A 21,799-nucleotide genomic window follows, 5' to 3' on the forward strand; every position below is an offset into this window, starting at 1 on the left:
GGTTGCCAGATCTTCAATGTTTTAGGCTCGTTGGAAAGGTCTTTTGATAACCTAACCAACGATGGGTCGGATGGTGGATCCGGACATAGTTTGCATACATTTAAGTGAGATCCGGCTTCCAAAAAGTACATCAATATCACTTAAGGGGCCATATCTCGAGACAGGGTTGCCAGATCTTCAATGTTTTAGGCTCGTTAGAAAGGTCTTTTGATAACCTAACCAACGATGGGTCGTATGGTGGATCCGGACATAGTTTTCATACATTTAAGTGAGATCCGGCTTCCAAAAAGTTCATCAATATCACTTAAGTGGCCATATCTCGAGACAGGGTTGCCAGATCTTCAATGTTTTTGGCTCGTTGGAAAGGTTTTTTGATAACCTAACCAACGATGGGTCGGATGATGGACCCAGACATAGTTTACATACGTTTAAGTGAGATCCGGATATATGTGAAAACACATTTTTATACATAACTTTTGAACTACTTATCGAAACTTCAATCTGTATAAAACTCGATCTATGGGACCCTAAACCAAGTCGAATGCAACGAGTTCGGGTCAAATCGGTTCAGCCAGTGCCGAGAAACATGAGCTAGTTTGTTGGTCACATACATACATACACACACACATACACACACACATACACACACACATACACACACACATACACACAGACATTTGTTCAGTTTTCGATTCTGAGTCGATATGTATACATGAAGGTGGGTCTACGACGTTTTTATACAAAGTTCATTTTTAGAGCAGGATTATAGCCTTACCTCAGTGAGGAAGGCAAAACTCAAAATACTTTTTTTTGTAGACAGCCAATGATGTAAAATGACTGATTTTTATCTATTAAACGTAATGAAGCAATTTATAATTTATTGCTCATCGCTCTTAAAAATTTGTCACTTTCACCTACTCGAGACCAACTAGATTTCGACTTCTTTCAATATGCGAGCCGCGGAAACCCTCCTAAGAACCATCAACACCTCAGCGAAGCCGGTGTGTGGTGGGCCAAAACTATTCATTCCAAAGGTTGTGATCGGCTGTGTATTACTAATATTAACCACCATTGCAGAGCATTGTTGTTGTTGTTGCTCGGCGGGTAGTTTTCACCCTATCGCGGGTTGAACTCTGGCTAGAAGACTTAAGAAGTGCAGCAGAACACTGGCAGAAGAAGTCGTCGGCGAAGAGGAAGAACCTGCCGAGGGAGATAATTTGGTAATTTATTTATTGAGAGAGAGACTCAGCTCGGAATCGCGCTGGGAAGGCCCACCTTAAACGATTGCCGTGGCCGAAGGTGTGTACTAGGTCTGTCGTATACTAGCCGTATAAAAGATTGAACAAGTGCTGGGTGGCGTATCAGTCACTTCTAAGTCGTCTTCTAGCTCAGCAGAATTCCTTCTCTTTTAGGGTGTCATAATGTATAGCAAATTGGTGAGTTGGGTTGAGGAATTTGTAGTGTGGGTGGTTGGAGTGAAGTTTTGTGCTTATTTTTCTCCAGATAATTCTGGCAGCCCTGGTGGCGATCAGTGTGGCCGCCCCGCAGCGGCGACTTCCGGCGGGATCTCCCGAGTCACAGGCGGTGATTCTGGCGCAAGATTCGAACCTGGAACCGAACGGAGCGTACAGCTATCGGTACGAGACTAGCAACGGAATAGCTGCCCAGCAGTCGAGCTATGATGGGGCTAACGCCGCTGGAGAGTATTCGTACACCGGTCAGGATGGAGTTCTGTATCGGGTGGTTTACAACGCGGACGTCAACGGATTCCAGCCACAGGGAGCTCACCTTCCGGTGGAACCCCCAGTACCGGATCATGTCCTGAAGGGACTCGAGGACATCCGACGCAATCCCCCACGGGATCCCGAGTTCAACCTGGCAGCCCTGGACGCCACCATCGCCCGGCTGCGGGCCACCCTAGGTTGAGGTCACCAAAAAGTAAAACGAAAACTCCATCCAAATTGACCTTCGTTATCGTTGTTTAATTCTGTGTGTCAATAAATTAAAAAGTTTGAACCGTGTCACCAGTCTCTTTACCCCCCGTTAAACCCATGAACCCATTAATCCGAGCTTACGGCGAGCGGTGCTGCCAGGCAGAGTTAAAAACATTCCGAATTTATTATCGGAAATCTCCTTTAATTGATACGCGCTCTTTTCCGCTGGCGAGTCTGGTGCAATTCGCACCCACAAAGTGCTCTTAATTTCATTTTCCAGGCTCGTAAACTTCTATGAGAGTGGACGAGCAGCAAAAAAAAAATGCTTTTCATTAAAATCCCGACGCACACCGGCCATGATGGGAACAACGGTAAGCCGCAAAATATGCTGTTAAAGTGTCATAAATCAGCCTTTCGGCTGGGGGGTTTTCCCGAGGAAATCGTCAACCCTGCGAGGGGGTCTGAACATAAAAAAGTGTGTAGGTGTGACAAAATTTCCGATTTGTTTCCGGATCGACGCGTTGCGTGGATTATCTGGTTTAAGGGGGGGGCAGGGATTGGACAAACGAGTCGTTGAAGTAACGGCTGCCGATTGCGGGATTAACTTGTGCTACATGGTTAGGGCATTGTGCCCTTTTTTATTTTACAAATGGGTAATTCTTCGCCATCTCACACAAAATCGGGAAAAGTTGCCCCGACCCCTCTTCAATGTGCGTGAAACTTTGTCTTTAGGAGTAAATTTTGTCATGAATCTGTGGTCCATTTTTTTTTGTATCTCGTGACGGAAGGGCGGTACGACCCCTTTCAATGTTGAACATGCGAAAAAATAGGTGTTTTTCAATAATTTGCAGTATGAAACGATTTGGACGCCCGATTTGATGGTGTATCGTAAACCGAGGTGACTTTGGAATATTTTCCAACAGGTAAGATTTTTCTCAAGATTTTTATTTTTAAAACATGTAGATGTACAGCATGAGGTAGGTTACACAAAGTCCATGCACTATTATGGAAAAAAAAAGTTTTTTCGATAGTGTTTATAAAAATAGCTGCGATCATATTTTTTCTTGTTAAAATCGTATTTAAGTTTCTTAAACATTATTTGTACGTTAAATCTATCTGATATATTTTTTTAGAAAAAATCAATGTTTATATTTAGTTAACTAGGTTTGTAAACTTTTTAACAAAATACATGTCAATTTTAAGGTAAAATTGGTAAAAAGTCGGAGTTTTGCCTGAAATTTGTTTAAACTAGTATTGTTCATAACATTATCGATTTATATTGCATTTTATACTGAATTCAAAGCACGAATCACAAGTTTTCACATTTTACATGAATTTGTTCAACTGAAGTTACCTATAAATTTGGAGATTTTTTTAATTGTGTTTCAAAAACACATATTATTGAATATTTACAAACTTATTTATCCTTCTCCTAGTGAAAAATTGTCCAAAAGAATCTGAAAATGCATTTCGTTTTCAGATTCAAAATCATGTTCATTGACAAAATCATGACACTTTAAGAAGTTTAAAATAATGACTTTCATCAACATTTTCTTAACTTTTGTTAACTAACTTTTAAACTTTTCAAAATTTTATGAAAATTCCTTCTTGAGGTACTTTGAACAAGTCTCTACCACGGTCAGTTCGTAAGTATTTTAAATTGTACTCTTCATTTTGCGGAGAAATCGCAAACCTATCAAACTTACCCCGTTTTACGGTACTCAAAGTTCCGGGAAAAAAAATCATCCATAAAAACACAAAAAAAAAAAGTTTTCAAAACTCTTTCATTTTTCGTTACTCAACGGTAAAAAAAATGTTTGAACATGAAATTTTTAGGGAAATTTATTACTTTTGGAATCTACATTGTTGAAGGAACAAAAAATTTAAATTCAAAATTTCGTGTTTTAACTTTACATGGTTATTTTTTCTGGATCTAGATTAATTAAGCTATGCAAATCACGATTGTGTTTAAGCTCGTAAGCAGTTGTAGGTTATAAATATAGTTTTTAGACAAGAGCCGAATATTTCACAGAAGTTTCATTTTTATACATTGAAACTGAAACCACCAGTTTCCGAGATATCGCAAGTTCAAAAAATAAACTTTTAGAAACTGTATCTCAATTACCAGTATTTTTTAGAGATTTTTAATTTCACTTTTTGTCACGAAGATGAACAAAAAATGAATAACTGCGACTATTTTCAAGCACTTCATGAAAATTTTACTTAAGTACTTTTTGATTTCTAATTCAATTTTAAATCTTTGCGATCAAATTTTCGATTTTTTCAAAAAAAAAAATCAGTATTGATTCAAAAATATTCCACTCGGTCAAAGATTTTTTGCACATTCTGGAAATTTCTGTTGGCATTTCATGTCGTCTAAAAAATATGTGAAATAATGTTTTTTTTTGCAATTCAAGGTTTAAAGACAAAAAATTGAATTAAAAATCACCAAAAAAATATAAAAAACTTGTATCATTTTTATTTCAGTGTAGTCTTTATTAATACATACAACTTTGCGCAAGACTCCAAATCGATCAAACAATTCCATCAAAAGATACTGGGTTTTGAATTTTCATGTATAATTTTTGTATGGACAGCTGCCAAATTTGTATAGAAAATTATATGGGCATACCGAGTGCACCAAAAATGTTTCAGTTAGATAAAAAAATACAAAAAATAAAACAAAACAAAACGATTACGTAGAGAATTGCTTCTATTTACATTAATTTAAGCAATTACAGTGAAGTAAAGAAATTTGAAACATCTTCTAATGTCAGCAGTTTGCACTGTTCTATTGCTTGGTAAATTTGATGTTATTTTAATTTTATCTATTTGAAATAGTAAATAATAATAAATATAAGATTTTCACTCATTTTGAGATATTTAGATAAATTACCATTTTTGAATTATTTACACTTACTAAAATAAGTTAGTTAAATGAAATTGCTTTTTGAAGCATGATTTTATTTTCATCTCAAGTATAAGCAACTTTCACAGTGAGTTTCAATGATCTAACCATAGGAAAAAAACACCATGGCAATACCCACCAGAATATAGTTCCTACAAACAACTGAAACTTCAAAAACAACAAAACTAATCATTATCTTTCCCCAAAGTTACTCTTGCATAACCACACACACACACACACAACCATCACAAAACGGCAACCCGCTCCGATATTGTTGTCCGGTTACTGTTGCAGCCAGTAAAACTGCTACTCTGGTCCAAACTCTGGACCCTTCTCCGTTCGAAAAGCCACCGAAGCGAACCAGGTTCACTGAAGTGCACAATGTGTGTGGCACCCTTCCAGAACCATCTGCCGTTTGGCCAAAAAGTGCATCAGCTTCCGAAGTTTGCACACACTTCCGTTTAGAGGGGGGTTTTCCTTCCCGGATGAAGAGTTCTGGTTATTGTTTGCCAAAAGACTTTGATCACAGTGAAGAAGCGTTGTTCTCTTTCTGGAAGTATTTTTTTGTTTTTGGAGGGAAAGTGGTCGATTTTCAAATATTTTGCGTTTTCAGTGAATGGCTTGAATAAAAATTATTTGAAAAGCTTGAAAAGAAAATTTTTTAGTAACCGCTCCCTCCTATTTTCGCAGAGAAAACATCTTGTGGAAACAGACATTTATGCATATTTATGGCTGCATCCCTTGAAAGAATTTGCCTCTCCAAGTTGAATGGGGAGTGCGTTGCCTTTGCAGATCAACATCTGCCTTTGAAAAATTAATTGCTGTGCAATTCGGCCTGAGTGCTCCCTTTGTTGAATGGGTAATTGATTTTTGTTTCAAACTCAAACAGGCTCCTGAATCGAATCACACGTGCCAAGCGTTCTCCCCCTTAACAGTGGAAAGGGGTAAGGAAAATTTTCCCCTTGCATTTTCCACCACGTATGAAATCATTCAATTGAATTAAAACTTTTCCCCACTGGAATTAACGCAGCGTCAAGTGCAGCTCTGGAAAAACTGGTGTGCTCGAAAAGCCCTTCAAAATTTACAACCCCTTGAGAGCCGGGGGAAAAAGCACCGGGCGCGTCACGAGGGGAAAAAATGGAACTGGAAACCAACCCGCGCCACCTGCCTTCCACCAGCTGGGAGGTGAGGTGTTGGGCTTAAGCCTCTTGCCGCACAGATTTTTCCCTGCAATTAACAGCGGAAATAAATAATGAAATAATTAAATTTTCGACTTCTGCAATGACGACGGGGTTTACACGTTTCGTGTCGTTTGTCGGAATGGAAGTTTGCCGACGGTTTTTTTTTTTGTCGAGTTGACGTCAGTGTTGCCATCTTTGCAAACATCACTACCATAATTTTGCTGTTTGTTGAAAGGGGTAAAATTAGGTAATATTCATAATTTGAAAAAAAAAACTCTTGATATCAAGAAAATTGGCAACCCTGCCGAAAATTTGCCCCCTCAACCGCACACTTCATCTCCACAAAAACGGCAAATTTTGAATTTCTGTGAACAACCGTACCGCAACCGGGTTCCCAGCCTTCCCAGAACTAACCCCCCCGTAGCCAATCGTGGAACTACAGGATGAGTAACAGCCCGAAGGGCTTAAGTGTGAAAACACATTGTGCTTCCCGTTAACGACAACGAGGACTTGAGCGCGCAGAGTCGTAATATAAATTATAGCATAATTAATGACAGCCATAAACATATAATTATCTGGTGTTTTTGTCTCTGAGAGTCGGGAAAAGGTTTTCGAAAAAAAGAGGAACTTATGCTCGAAGCGTGTAATGAGTCATTGGTGGCTTTTGCTAAAACATTTTTACTAAATTTAAATATTTTGAAAGAACAATGCCAAAATCAGACAATTTACCCTACAAGAGCAGTGTTGCCAAGTCATGAACTCACCGCGATGAACATTTAAATCTTTAAGATAAACTTAAAAACAAGGTTAAATAAAAATGTTCAGCAAGGAAACCTGGTATTTCCATGATTTGTTTCAGGTAAAGACAGTTGGTATTTTGATAATTGTCATTTTCCTACTTCTAATCACAAAAAAAAAGAATCTAGAACAAACAGAGCTGAATGAGTGCTTTAAACTCTAACTTGTCGGCACTTTTATCTCAAATAAATACACAATAAAAATTGTGTAAATTTTGCAGGGGTAATTGTGGAGTGTTGAATATTACCTTTTTTATGATGTAACTTTACGTCGATTTGAATCTCAATTTGTTTTTACTTTTTAATTTAATTTTTTGAACATTATTTTTTTCACATTGAAAATTTGATCAATTTATTCCGAGCTATTATTAAGGCTATTAAAAATCATCTGGTTTTATTCAGGTGTGCTCAAAGTTTTTAGAGGCCGGGCCACATTTGGACCTAAAATGATCTTGCGGGACAAATTTACAAAAAAAGTTATTATCAATTACGTTGAAATCTATTTTAATTTCTGTTATTTTTAGAACATTTCTGTTAATAAAAAAAAACAAAATTACACTTTTCTATCAGTTTTGTTGATTTTTTTTAATGAAGGAAATTTAAAAAAAAAATTAAAAAAAAATAGTAGACATTTTTTTGAATTCGAAAATGGTGACATGGTGAATGGTAATTTCATCTTTCAATTAATTATAAATAATTTTAAAGTTTTAATTTAAAAACATGTTGGAAAATGTTTTAAACACCCATAAAATTGAATTGCAATCATTATTTCGACGAAAAAAAAATCATTTTAACAAAAAAAACTAATACATTGAAAATTTACAAAAAATCAAACTATTTTTGAATAAACCCCTAATAAGCTCAAAATTATTTTAACGCAGAGCCATGCATTTTTAATTGCTTTCAGCTGATTGCAATTAAATTTTCATTGACATTTTGAAGTATTTGAAAAAAATACTCTGCCTCTGATTTTTCGAGTCAATTTTGAATAATTGGGGGCAAGGAAAACTGGTCGACAAAAAGTTATTAAAATATTTTTTTTTGTCTAATTCAGATAGTAGTCAATCAGATTGGTTACCCGACTGTCATGAGTTCGGATCCCGAGAGAAGGTTTCTAAGTGCAAAGTAAGTTTGAGGGTCAGAAAATAATTAATATAAAAAATAGGATTTTTGCAAATACATAGCCCTACAAAATTTCTGCGCAGGCTCAACTAATTAATCATGAAGGGCCGAATGTGTTTTCTCTAAATATGAATAAATCATTAGATTATCATAGAAAAGTTAAAAATAAACCTTTACTCAACGGGCCACCTACATGAACATTCAAAATGGGTCCACGGGCCACAAAAATTACCTTGCCGGTCACGTTTGGCCCGCAGGCCATGGTCATGGTCACCCCAGGTTTAATTACATTTTTCAAGTTTGGTCCTTTTCAATTTGTCCTTAACATTGGGCAGTAGAGTTCCAAAACAACATTTTTGCAATTCCGTCGTGAAACTACTTACTTTTCCTGTCATTCTGGAACGACGAAATAGCCTACTTTTCTGTACCAAAAATAACAGAATCGAATAGCAACACTTTTCAAATAAATGCTGAAAAGTTCTTCTTTTCAGCACTCAAATGGGTGCTGAAAAGTTGAACTTTACAGCACTTGTTTCGAAAAGTAACACTTTTCAACATTTTTTTGATTTAAACGATTTATTGACAAAATACATGAAAATTTGACATAAAATTTCACTCAGTGTGTGTTTTTTAGAATTGCAAAAAAATGTTGTATGGAACTCGTTGCAAAACTTGATTTTTTCAGCACTCTTCGTATTTAACCAACTCGGTGAACCTCGTTGGATAAATGTACGACTCGTGCTGAAAAAATCCTCTTTTTGCAACTTGTTGCATATACTACTATTTTGTTTAATTTTCATCAAAACTACCGAGCTACCTTAAACCGGGTTTACATTGATAGGATTTCAATTTATATTTGGAATATTTTCCAACTTATATTATTTTTCTTAAGATTATTATATATAAAACTTGTACTGGGGTAGGCCACTAAGGTCCTACCACCATTTTTGAATAAAAAAAATCAATTGTGTTAAAAAAAGTTACGTTAATATTCTTAGTTTGAATTCCGGGGTGACTTTGATAGTCATAGTTTTTATTGTTAAAATTAAATTTAATGTGTTCAAATCACCACTAAGGTTTCAAATATAGTTAAAATAAACACATTATATTAAATTGAGGTAAATAAGTTTATAAGATTTTCAACAAAATAAATATTACTTTATAAAAAATTGTTAAAATGTCTGAGTTTTGCATGAAATTCGTTAAAAGAGCAATTCCAGCTCAAATCAAATTTTTTTCTGGTACTTTTGTTCCCGACCCTCTCCGATTTCAATGAAACTTTGTTATGTTGTTATCCTAGGCATATTAAGTCACTTTTGTGTATATGGAGCCAGTTGCACTAGCTAATGACAATAGAGAAGGTCGTTAGTTATTCAAATAGTTTTGTATTTTGTAATTAAAAATTTACTGTAACTCGAAGATTTTTCAATTTTTAAGTTTAAAAGTCAAATTTTTTTTCGTTCAAAATTTTTGTCGAAACAGCCTAAGATGTTACAAAAATACTCACGAAAAATGCAGGCATAGGATAACATGACTACAAAGTTTCATTGAAATCGGAGAGGGTCGGGTACAGAAGTACTAGAAAATTGCTGATTTGAGCAATGAGCAATGATTATTGCACTTTCTTTCAGTATTTGAGGGATTGGAATTTCTACTAAGCAGTTGTAAAATAAAAAAATGAACAAGTATTCTCCGGATACGACAAAACCCAATCCCATTACCCTATGTAAATGCTCTATAAAAGTAAACTAAAAGACAACCAAAAACATAAACATGACTTGCGAAAAAAAAAACCAGCAGCGATACAATCCTGATTGCCTGGACCCAGCAAAAAAAACTGGTCCATTTAAGCGATGAGCTCTCTGAGCCAAAGCCATCGTCTCGTGACACCGGAAACGCTCAAGGGGGATCAACGGCAAGATGCAGCCAGCTACGAAGAAAAAAAGCCCCAAAAAGTGTTATAAAATGTAAATGACCCCTTAAATGCGGGGCAGTGGCATAAAACGGTCACTTTACGAGGATGGCACCGCAGCCGGCCGGACAAAACTGAAAGATCAAGCTTTTCGGGATATTGCTGCTCGTCGCCAATTTCGCCCCAAGCTGCAACGACTCGCAAGACAAAATGTTCGAAAGCGCCTGCAAGCATGCAATCGATTGGGTGGTTGTGCTAGGTTGGTACACTCAGTTGCTTAAAATTTGAGCATAGTTTTAAAATAAAAGTGGTAATTTAAAAAAATTTATGAACATTTGTTAAAAAAAAAGTTCAACTAAGTTAAAACTTGACCATTCAACGTAATTTGAGACTTCCTTTGTTCAACTGACTGCACCTCTCCGGCATCGCGATCATCATCATCATCATCATCTGCCGCAGAGTATCGATGTTAGATGCTGTGATGATGCCAAAGATGGGTCCAAAGTAAACAGACGAGAGGAAAATAATTGAAATCAAGCGGAAAGTTAGCTCAGCGGCGAATCACTTCGCCCTATTTTGCATAATTTTAGGCACGCGCGCTTCGATAGCTCCTTCGTCGACTCTTGGTCGTCTTACGTTACTGCGGGTAAATATTTAACATCTTTACTGCCACCCACCACACCCCACTGGAAAACCCCACCCACCGTAGTAACCAGCCAACCAACCGATGCAGATTCCCACGATGTGTTGTGTTTGTCGACGGATATTTTAGGCTTCATAATTCGATGGAATCGTCGCCGTCGCACCACCGAAACGCTCCGCGATCAGTTTAAGTTGAAATTTTAAACTTATCGCATTTTTAGTGAAAAAGTTATTTGTTGTCGATTGCGTTGTATTCTCGATTTTGCGCGTGACGCGTCGAAAAATCCAGTTTTTATTTTCAAGAAGTTATATCTTGGACACGTATGAATCGAAATCACAATTATTTTTTTATATAATAGTTGAAATTTTCCGAGGAATCTGATAACAATATTTTCAGAAAAAGGCTCTTTGGTCCAGACACGGTCAAAACGCCATTTTGAGTTTTCATACGACTATTTCAAATGTTTGGCTGGTTTCTTCGAATCTCAAATTATTTTTCCTTAAAAGGCATATTGATCACCTTTCATTTCAAATAACAAGCCCCATTAAAAAGCTTCAGATTTTGACTTTTTCCCGATCTTGTCCCAAAAGGCAGAAATTGTAAAAAGATTCGAAAGTTATTTATTTATTTGATGTTATTTATTTGATTTAAATATAAAAGGCGAAACTGAAAGCGAGTTCTTGTCAAAAAAACTTATAGGAAATTCAGCGATTTTTCCGGTAAAACTGAAAAATAAAGTCTACCTCATAGAAAAGGCAAAAAACCACCAAAAACTCTATTTTTCAACATTTTTTTTATTTTAAGAACCACTGTATCTTCACAAAGATTGGACAAAGGATAACGGTCAATATGGAGACTTTTATGTAAAATTGCCTAGAGAATCGATTCTAACTATCAGTTTTTGATTTTTTTTTTGTTTAGACCACTTTAAAAAAACACAGTTGTAGTAAATGATTTTTGTATTTTTGTTTCAATCGTGATATCACTCTTAAATTGAATTTTAAACCTGAAAATTTGAAAATCTCATGAAAATGGCGTGTTTTTTTAGTTTAGTGCTTTTTTTTCAAAAAGCCTGTCCAATTTCCTTCAACATTCCCAAGTAACATTTTTTTCCAGGAGTTCTACAAGAGCTCTGCAATATAGCTACAGCATAGCAGTTTGGACCGCGGTAGTATAAAACTCTCTTCAAGTACTCTTCCAAACTCCTGAAGAAGTTTGGAAGAGAATTTTATCCTACCACGGTCCAAACTACTATGCTGTAGCTATCTTGAAATGTTACTTGGGTTGTCTTTGACCACTTTTTGATTTCATGCATACAAAAATTAAAAAAAGCAAAATTCATTTTTTTAGGATAAAACACGTCCTTCTCAAATGTCACTTTCGAATGGCATTGGCTTCATACACACAAAAATGGCTTATATGAGATTAGAATAACATGTCAACAAAGTTTCATTGTGATTGGAGAGGGTCAGGTACAAAAGTACAAAAAACCCCTGATTTGAGGTGGAATTGCTCTTCAGAAAAAAATGGGTTGGAAGTATGACTTGTTTTATGTGACTTTGTCAAAGATATTATGATTTTTTTTAGGTCAATTTTGGTTGTGTTTTGCCTTCCTCACCTTACTGAGGAAAGGCTATAAAATCACTCGAAAAATGAACTTCTTAATTTGACCTCGTAGACCCATCTTCACGTATACCTATCGACTCAGAATCAAATTCTGAGCAAATGTCTGTGTGTGTGTGTGTGTGTGTGTAGGGATGTGGGTCTGTGCACCAAAAAATATGCACTCGATTATCTCAGCACTGGCTTAACCGATTCGGACCATTTTGGTCTCATTCGATTCGTCTTGGGGTCCCATAAGTCCCTATTGAAAATTATGAAGTTTAGTAAAGTACTTCAAAAGTTATGCTAAAAAAACGATTTTGGCGTATGTCCGGAAGATTGTAAAAAGGGTGGTTTTTGTAAGAAACCCTGTCATGTTATACATTTTCAGAAAGGTATTAAAAAAACCTTTCCAATGAGCCTAAAACATCAAGGATCTGGCAATCCTATCAAAAGTTATTAGCACTTAAGTGTTATTTATACACTTTTTGGAGGCCGGATCTCAGATATTTCAGTAAAAATGATGTCCGGGTCCATCATGCGACCCATCTTTAGTTAGATAATCGAAAGACCTTTCAAATGAGCCTAAAACATCAAGGATCTGACAATCCTATCAAAAGTTATTGGCACTTAAGTGTTATTTATACACTTTTTGGAGGCCGGATCTCAGAAATTTCAGTAAAAATGATGTCCGGGTCTATCATGCGACCCATCGTTAGTTAGATAATCGAAAGACCTTTCAAATGAATCTAAAACATCAAGGATCTGACAATCCTATCAAAAGTTATTGACACTTAAGTGTTATTTATACACTTTTTGGAGGCCGGATCTCAGATATTTCAGTAAAAATGATATCCGGGTCCATCATGCGACCCATCGTTAGTTAGATAATCGAAAGACATTTCAAATGAGCCTAAAACATCAAGGATCTGACAATCCTATCAAAAGTTATTGGCACTTAAGTGTTATTTATACACTTTTTGGAGGCCGGATCTCAGAAATTTCAGTAAAAATGATGTCCGGGTCTATCATGCGACCCATCGTTAGTTAGATAATCGAAAGACCTTTCAAATGAGCCTAAAACATCAAGGATCTGACAATCCTATCAAAAGTTATTAGCACTTAAGTGTTATTTATACACTTTTTGGAGGCCGGATCTCAGAAATTTCAGTAAAAATGATGTCCGGGTCTATCATGCGACCCATCGTTAGTTAGATAATCGAAATACCTTTCAAATGAGCCTAAAACATCAAGGATCTGACAACCCTATTAAAAGTTATTGGCACTTAAGTGTTATTTATACACTTTTTGGAGGCCGGATCTCAGATATTTCAGTAAAAATGATGTCCGGGTCTATCATGCGACCCATCGTTAGTTAGATAATCGAAAGACCTTTCAAATGAGCCTAAAACATCAAGGATCTGACAATCCTATCAAAAGTTATTAGCACTTAAGTGTTATTTATACACTTTTTGGAGGCCGGATCTCAGATATTTCAATGAAAATGATGTCCTGGTCCATCATGCGACCCATCGTTAGTTAGATAATCGAAATACCTTTCAAATGAGCCTAAAACATCAAGGATCTGACAACCCTATTAAAAGTTATTGGCACTTAAGTGTTATTTATACACTTTTTGGAGGCCGGATCTCAGATATTACAGTAAAAATGATGTCCGGGTCCATCATGCGACCCATCGTTAGTTAGATAATCAAAAGACATTTCAAATGAGCCTAAAACATCAAGGATCTGACAATCCTATCAAAAGTTATTGGCACTTAAGTGTTATTTATACACTTTTTGGAGGCCGGATCTCAGAAATTTCAGTAAAAATGATGTCCGGGTCTATCATGCGACCCATCGTTAGTTAGATAATCGAAAGACCTTTCAAATGAGCCTAAAACATCAAGGATCTGACAACCCTATTAAAAGTTATTGGCACTTAAGTGTTATTTATACACTTTATAGAGGTTTGATTTCAGATATTGTGATAAAAATATTGTCTGAATCTTCCATGCGAACTATCGTTGGATAGGTTTTTTTATCAGACCTTGCCGATGAGCCAGAAATATTGATGGTCTACGAACCATACCAAAAGAAATGAGTAATAAAGTTGATTTGTTAAACATGTTAAGGGGGAATGTTGCTATTTTTACTGAATGTATTGACTTTATGAATATGAGGAAGGCATCAACCACCTAAAGGTGGATTAAGTAACGTTTTTTTTATTTAAAAATGTTACTTAATCCACCTTTAGGTGGTTGGTGCCTTCCTCACATTCAGAGGGTAATGCTATCCAAAATAGATACAAAAGGGCGGACCTTTTAGTGTTCTATCAACTTGAGTCATTATTCATACCATCAGATTGGGTAGTCAGATCTTCATAATTCAGGGCACTTATGTGCTTATAACTTTTGATAGGGTTGTCAGATCTGCAATCTATTGAACTCGTTGGAAAGGTCTTTTGATCACCTATCCAACAACAGGTTGCATGATAGATCCGGACAACGTTTTCATCGAAATATATGAGATCCGGTCTCTGAAACGTTCATAAATAACACTTAAGTGCTCATAACTTTTGATAGGGTTGTCAGATCTTCAATCTTTTGAACTCGTTGGAAAGGTCTTTTTATCACCTATCTATCGACAGGTCACATGATAGATCCGGACAACGTTTTCATCGAAATATATGAGATCCGGCCTCTAAAAAGTGCATAAATAACACTTAAGTGCGCATAACTTTTGATAGGGTTGTCAGAACTTCAATTTTTTGAACTTGTTGGAAAAATCTTTCGAATACCTTTCTAAAAATGTATAAAATGTCGGGGTTTCTCACAAAAACCACCCTTTTTACAATCTTCCGGACTTTTGCTACAATCATTTTTTTAGCATAACTTTTGAAGTACTTTACTAAACTCTATAATTTTCAATAGCGACTTATGGGACCCCAAGACGGATCGAATGAGACCAATACAGTCCAAATCGATTCAGCCAGTGCCGAGAAAATCCAGTGCAAATTTTTTTGATCAACATCCCACCACACACACAGACATTTGCTCAGAATGTGATTCTGAGTCGATAAGTATACATGAATGTGGGTCTAGGAGGTCAAATCAAGAATTTCATTTTTCGAGTGATTTTATAGCCTTTTTCAGCAAGGTGAGGAAGGCAAAAATGTAAAAATAAGAATGCAGATTTTTTGTAATATCCCAGACTATACTTCTACACATTTACTTATCATTTTAAAGTAGAAAACGTGAAAAACTAGATTTGTTTTGAAAAAGTGCCTGTTGAAAAACTAATGAATTAAAAAAAACAAAAGGGAGTGAAGGATATGGTAAAATTAGCCAAATAGTATCAAAAACAGCCAAAAGTAGAACAAAAGTAGATAAATGCAAATAAAAATACTCAAAATTGAACAAGTAAAACAAAAAACAAAAGAACTGGAGTATTTCGTTGAACAAAACATGCTCAAAATGACTTTCTTAACACGAGAAAATGAAAAAAAAATTAAAATAAATAAAAAACTCGAGTCGTGGTAGGGGAAATGTACCCATTTTAATCACACTAGGCCGTTCGACCAATTATCATCACTTTTGCGGTTTTCCGCTATAAAATGAACATTTTCAGATGTATCAACAATGGAAAGTTGCTTGCTCACTTCTATTTGAGCTATTTATTACTTTGGAACAGACAAAAACACTTTATTTAAGCTGTAATTCATGATCAAAGTGCTGATAGGCTGATAATAGAAATAGGCTGAGAAAGGGTCTAGTTCCCCTAACTGCCTTCCCATTTTACCTTACGAGGTTGTTAACGATTTTTCTTAAATTCCATTTGAAAAGAGCCTAAACCGAAAAAAATCGTTATTAAAATACGCAACTTTGGTTACCCTAACATGTATAGGTCACGGCGGAAATTTTAATTTTTGCCAATTTCGTCATTTTCCTGTTTTTGCGCGTGGCGCGTCGAAAACTCAGTTTTAATTTTAAAAAAAAAACATATTTAGGAAACGTACGGTTTCCGAGGATTCCGATAAAAATATTTTCAGACATAGGCTCTTTGGTCCAGACACAGTCAAAACGCCATTTTAAGTTTTCATACGACTTTTTGAAATGTTAATTCAGATTCTTGAAACTTCTTACTATTTTTCTCAAATAGCCAAACTAATCATCTTTCTTTTGCGTCTAAGACAGCTAAAATCGAATGAAATGACGCGGAGATTTGATTTTTTTTTAAGAAAGTGGTTTTTGCGAAAAATGACGAAAATTGCCTTTTTTCGAACCACCCTAGCACGATGTAGGTCACTCTAATGGCCGGGTCTATTTTTTGGCCAAGGACCCTCAGAAAAATTTTAAGCCCGATCGGAGAACTTTTTCTTTGGTTTAGGCTCTTTTCTAATGGAATTGCTGTATAGTGAATAAATTCAATCAAAATAGCACATGACTTTTTTTTTAGTATTTTCAGATTTTCAATCTTTCTGGCTCATCGGCACATTCTCCGACGATAATTCGCATGATAGATCCGTACATCATTTTCATCAAAATATATGAGATCCGACATTAAAAAAGTGTCTAAAGTGCTCATAACTTTTGAGAGGGTTGTCAGATCTCCAATCCTGGCTCATTGGATGGTCTTTTCAACTTCTTTCTAAAAATGTATTACGTGGCCAGTTTTCTTACAAAAACAACCCTTTTAACAATCTTCCGGACTTTCCTTAAAATGGGTTTTAGCAAAACTTTTGAAGTACTTTATGGGACCCCAAGCCAGATTGAATGAGATCAATTGAACCATGGTAACAGTGGAGTTTGTATCTTAACAATTGAAAAAGATTCCTGGGCGACCCTGGAAGCGATGTTTTGAATTAATTGAATATGAATTTCTTAACGAGATTCTGATGAATGCAAATTGATTCCATGCTTACATGGTGCTGAGTTTGAGCTTTCCCCTTTGAGATTTGAAGAAAGGGATTTTGTCTCCTTGGTTATGTTGGCCTACATGATGTAACGTGGAACTGATGGAAAAGAATTCGTGATGGTGTTTAGAAATGTATTTTGTTAATACTACTCTCTCAAATCGTTTGCTGAAAACTTATTCAGAAACGATTGAAATTTCCCAAAAGCAGTCAACAAAATTTAATGAAATATTTCGAATATTAAAGATTTGCCCACCCAACATAGCAAAGCTCGTTACGCACCCAAAATCAACTCTGTGTTGTTCTTGTTTGCACAACTTGCAGAGCAAGTTGCGCCAAGCTTTGCACAATCACCATGTTCAAATAAATGTGCCATAAATTACGTCGGTTGTTTTCCTCGCTCCGTGTTTAAAATGTGGTTTTTGTTCGGCTCACCCCGCCACGGTTATTGTTTTCAACGCTCTAAATTTTCACAAAAGTGAAAATAAAAGAAAATTTCCCCCCCTTTCAATCCTTTATTCGCAGTGTATTCAAAAAAAGCCCGGGTGGATTTAATTTCAATTGCGCCCAGCCTTCACACAGAGAGAGAGAGAGAGACAAATTTGCAAATTTGTGATAAATTTACGCCGCGTGACTCTTTTGAGCACGGAATGTCCCCCTGGTTTCGTGACCCCCTCCCCCTCCACAGTTTAGGGGGAGTTGCCAAAAGTTGCCATGGTCACATATTTTGGCCGGAGATATGTGATCCTTAAATGAGGGAGCTTTTTTGTGGCTCGCAAAAGTGTGAGTTCCGTGTGCAGTTTCCGTCCCCCTCCACCGAAAAAAGCCAAAAACTGGATGACAAATTACGGGTAGCGACACTTTTTGGTTGGGGGGTGGTGCATAAAACTGATATGATAAAAAAGTTACTGCAGCGATGTGACGCGAGCATTCCCGGTTCAACTTTGGGCGAGGGGAGTTTGGGGTGAAATGGTCATTGAATATTAAATGTCATAAATTTTCAATTCATTACAACCAAACCTTAATATTTGAAGGACAAAAAAAATTACATTGTAATCTTACCCCAACTGACCCAACTTGCGTTACATCGTTGGAGTACGCAAATGTGCATTCCTGTGACGAGGATGATTATAAAAGTTGTTCATTATATCACGCACGTGGACCACATAACTGTGTTGCCACGTCTGTGTATTTGAATGTACTACATGTGCGTCGTATATTATTATGCATTAGGATAGAGTAATTGTTAGCCATCCGATGCAGTGCAAATTTCGAAACGATGGTCTGTTTTGGTCTCCTGGGCGTTACGAACTAGTTGGTTTTGACGATTTTGTAAAATGCAATGATTTACAAATGAGCTTTCTGAAATTCAAGTAGATAATCTATCGAATAAACGTTTTGTCAGGTGGGACAAATACAATTGCAATAAATTTCTCGTATTTCTGTAGCAAAGTGGTAAATATTATTAAAGTAGCAAAATAAACTAAAGAAAGGAAACTGTTCCAGAATCTAAAAACAAATTTACCAAAATGCAAATAAGGTATTTATGGAAACATGGGCAGTACATAATTTATCAAATAAAAAATCCAGAAAAATTTGAAAAAAACAAGGAACCTCTCCTCCATTTTTTTGCAATTGCATAAACCTAGTGAAAATTTTATATTAAAATTGTTTGCAAACCGTCATCAGGGGTGACATTGGGTCTGGGGGTGAGATTGGGTTAAACAATAATGCAGAAATTTGTATGACCCAATCTCACCTCTAGACCCAATGTCACCCCTGATGACGAAATTATGAAGAAAACAAAGTAAAACTTTTTTTCAATTAAGAAACAAATGCGGCTCTTTTCTGCTTCTTATAAGATTCAATTTGCTGATATTTTTTAATTAAATTTTTTTTTCATACAAGGCTTCATACAATCATGCGGAACGGTCACACAAAATGGGCAGGTGAATGCTCAAAAATCTGTACAATGAGAAAAGATTTTCGTATCGATTTGGTGTCATCGGCAAAATAGTAGGTTATGATTAGATGTTTTAAAAACGAATCTCCAAAAAAAAAACTGTTTGCCTTTCTTACAAAAGAAAGGTTGAAAGTTTGCTTTTGGAAAAATACTTTTCTCAGAAATCTTTAAAAAAATCGTACGCGGCGAGGAGTCGTCCCAGAAAAAAATCCTATTACTAAATTGAAGATTTAAATGCGCTCTTTCGATTGAATTTTGGCCCGAAACCCGGAACTCAAAGTCTGATTTTTGAGAGCTATTTTTCTGAAATACATGGCCGATGTCTGTATCCGCTCTTAAAAATTGGTGTCTTCCATCATTGGAAAACCGCTCGTAAAACCCACAATTTCTATATTTCAGATTTGTAGCCATGTGGTCGGAGACGAACATTTTATTTTTCGATTCACAATTTTCGACCAATAAATGGGGTCAAAGCCATTTTCAGAGGTATTTTTTGGACTATTGTACAGATAACACTATCAAATTAAAAGAATTCAGTTTCAAACAAAAAGCCATTCGAAAACATGCACCATAAACTGCTTGGGCCCAAAATTTGAAGCTTTTCCTAAATGTATTTTTAGAGATATAGCCATATTAGTGTTTTGCCTTCCTCACTGAGGTAAGGCTATAATCCTGCTCTAAAAATGAACTTTTTATCAAAAGCTCGAAGACCCATCTTCATATATACATATCGACTCAGAATCGAAAACTGAACAAATGTCTGTGTGTGTGTGTGTATGTATGTATGTGTTCAAAAATCTGGCCAAGTTTTCTCAGCACTGGCTGAACCGATTTAGATCGAACCAGTTGCATTCGACTTGGTTTAGGGTCCCATACATCGATATTGAATTGTTTGAAGTTTCGATAAGTAGTTCAAAAGTTATGTATAAAAATGTGTTTTTACATATATCAGGATCTCAATTATATGCATGTAAACGATGTCCGGATCCATCATCCGACCCATCGTTGGTTAGGTAATCAAGAGACCTTTCCAACGAGTCCACAACATCGAAGATCTGGCAACCCTGTCTCGAGTTATGACCACTTAAGTGATATTTATGTACTTTTTTGAAGCCGGGTCTCACTTAAATGCATGTAAAAGATGTCCGGATCCATCATCCGACCCATCGTTGATTAGATAATCAAGAGACCTTTCCAACGAGTCCACAACATTGAAGATCTGGCAACCCTGTCTCGAGTTATGACCACTTAAGTGATATTTATGTACTTTTTTGAAGCCGGATCTTACTTAAATGTATGTAAACGATGTCCAGATCAATCATCCGACCCATCGTTGGTTAGGTTATCAAGAGACCTTTCCAACGAGTCCACAATATCGAAGATCTGGCTACCCTGTCTCAAGTTATGACCACTTAAGTGATATTTATGTACTTTTTTGAAGCCGGATCTCACTTAAATGCATGTAAACGATGTCCGAATCCATCATCCGACCCATCATTGGTTAGGTAATCAAGAGACCTTTCGAACGAGTCCACATAATTGAAGATCTGGCAACCCTGTCTCGAGTTATGACCACTTAAGTGATATTTATGTACTTTTTTGAAGCCGGATCTCACTTAAATGCATGTAATCGGTGTCCGGATCCATCATCCGACCCATCTTTGGTTAGGTAATCGAGAGACTTTTCCAAAGAGTCCACATAATTGAAGATCTGGCAACCCTGTCTCGAGTTATGACCACTTAAGTGATATTTATGTACTTTTTTGAAGCCGGATCTCACTTAAATGCATGTAAACGATGTCCGGATCCATCATCCGTTCCAGCGTTGGTTAGGTCATCAAGAGACCTTTCCAACGAGTCCACAACATCGAAGATCTGGCAACCCTGTCTCGAGTTATGACCACTTGAGTGATATTTATGTACTTTTTTGAAGCCGGATCTCACTTAAATGTATGTAAACGATGTCCGGAACCATCAACCGACCCATCGTTGGTTAGGTAATCAAGAGACCTTTCCAACGAGTCCACATAATAGAAAATCTGGCAACCCTGTCTCGAGTTATGACAACTTAAGTTATATCTGTGTACTTATTTTTCTGGACCTTAAAAAAATAGCTGAAATATGTGTCCAAACCACTCATATTACCCATTGTTGGTCAAAAGTGAGGAAGGCATCAACCACACAGGTGGATTAAGTTAGTTTTTCGTTTTATTTTTAACCCTAGTTTTTCCTATTAAATTTTTGGTTTTATACAGAATCATATTCTGAACATCAAATTTGAAGTCTTGGCACGTTCTCGCTCGAAAGATCGACAAGTCGTCAAGTCGAAGCATAAACGTCAGCACATTTACGCTTGCGCGTTTTACGCTGCTCGTGAAAATGTTCTTTTTGGCTTCTCATAATAGCATAGCATAGCATAGCATAGCATAACGGGTCTGCACCACGCTGTAGGGGGTGCCACAATGGTCAATTCGATATTCTTAGACAATTTGATTGTTGCCCGGTACAACCAAAAATATCTAAGAACGTAAATTTCCACACTGTGCTCCAAGGCTACGCCCATACAGTCCCGTGGGGATATGGGAGGGGATGTTTTTGTTGTTCACTAGTGGCAAAAGTGCAGGGAACCCATGCGACTTTTAAAAGTGAACGGAATATTTTTGGGAGGTTTGGAATGGGGTTAGTGGAATTTCATCGGGCCGATGAAAATGGTTGAATGCGTAATGTATTAAATGATTTGGAAGTTTGTACGTGTAAATGTGAGTCTTTAGTGTATTATCTAATAAGCATATGGTTTTGTAATGTTAATAAATAATAAATAA

General features: G+C 36.4%; 1 protein-coding gene across 1 annotated transcript; it reads left to right on the plus strand.

Moving 5' to 3' along the window:
* The first annotated feature begins 1,371 nt into the window (after positions 1-1,371).
* Positions 1,372-2,024, plus strand: LOC6046787 (cuticle protein CP14.6). Its single transcript, XM_001863899.2, has 2 exons — positions 1,372-1,436; positions 1,504-2,024. Exons 1-2 carry the CDS (start codon positions 1,422-1,424, stop codon positions 1,924-1,926), a joined length of 438 nt encoding a protein of 145 aa, XP_001863934.2. The 5' UTR covers positions 1,372-1,421; the 3' UTR covers positions 1,927-2,024.
* Positions 2,025-21,799: the final 19,775 nt, after the last annotated feature.

The sequence above is a fragment of the Culex quinquefasciatus genome, chromosome 3, assembly GCF_015732765.1.
Source record: "Culex quinquefasciatus strain JHB chromosome 3, VPISU_Cqui_1.0_pri_paternal, whole genome shotgun sequence".
In the NCBI taxonomy this organism is placed as follows: domain Eukaryota; kingdom Metazoa; phylum Arthropoda; class Insecta; order Diptera; family Culicidae; genus Culex; species Culex quinquefasciatus.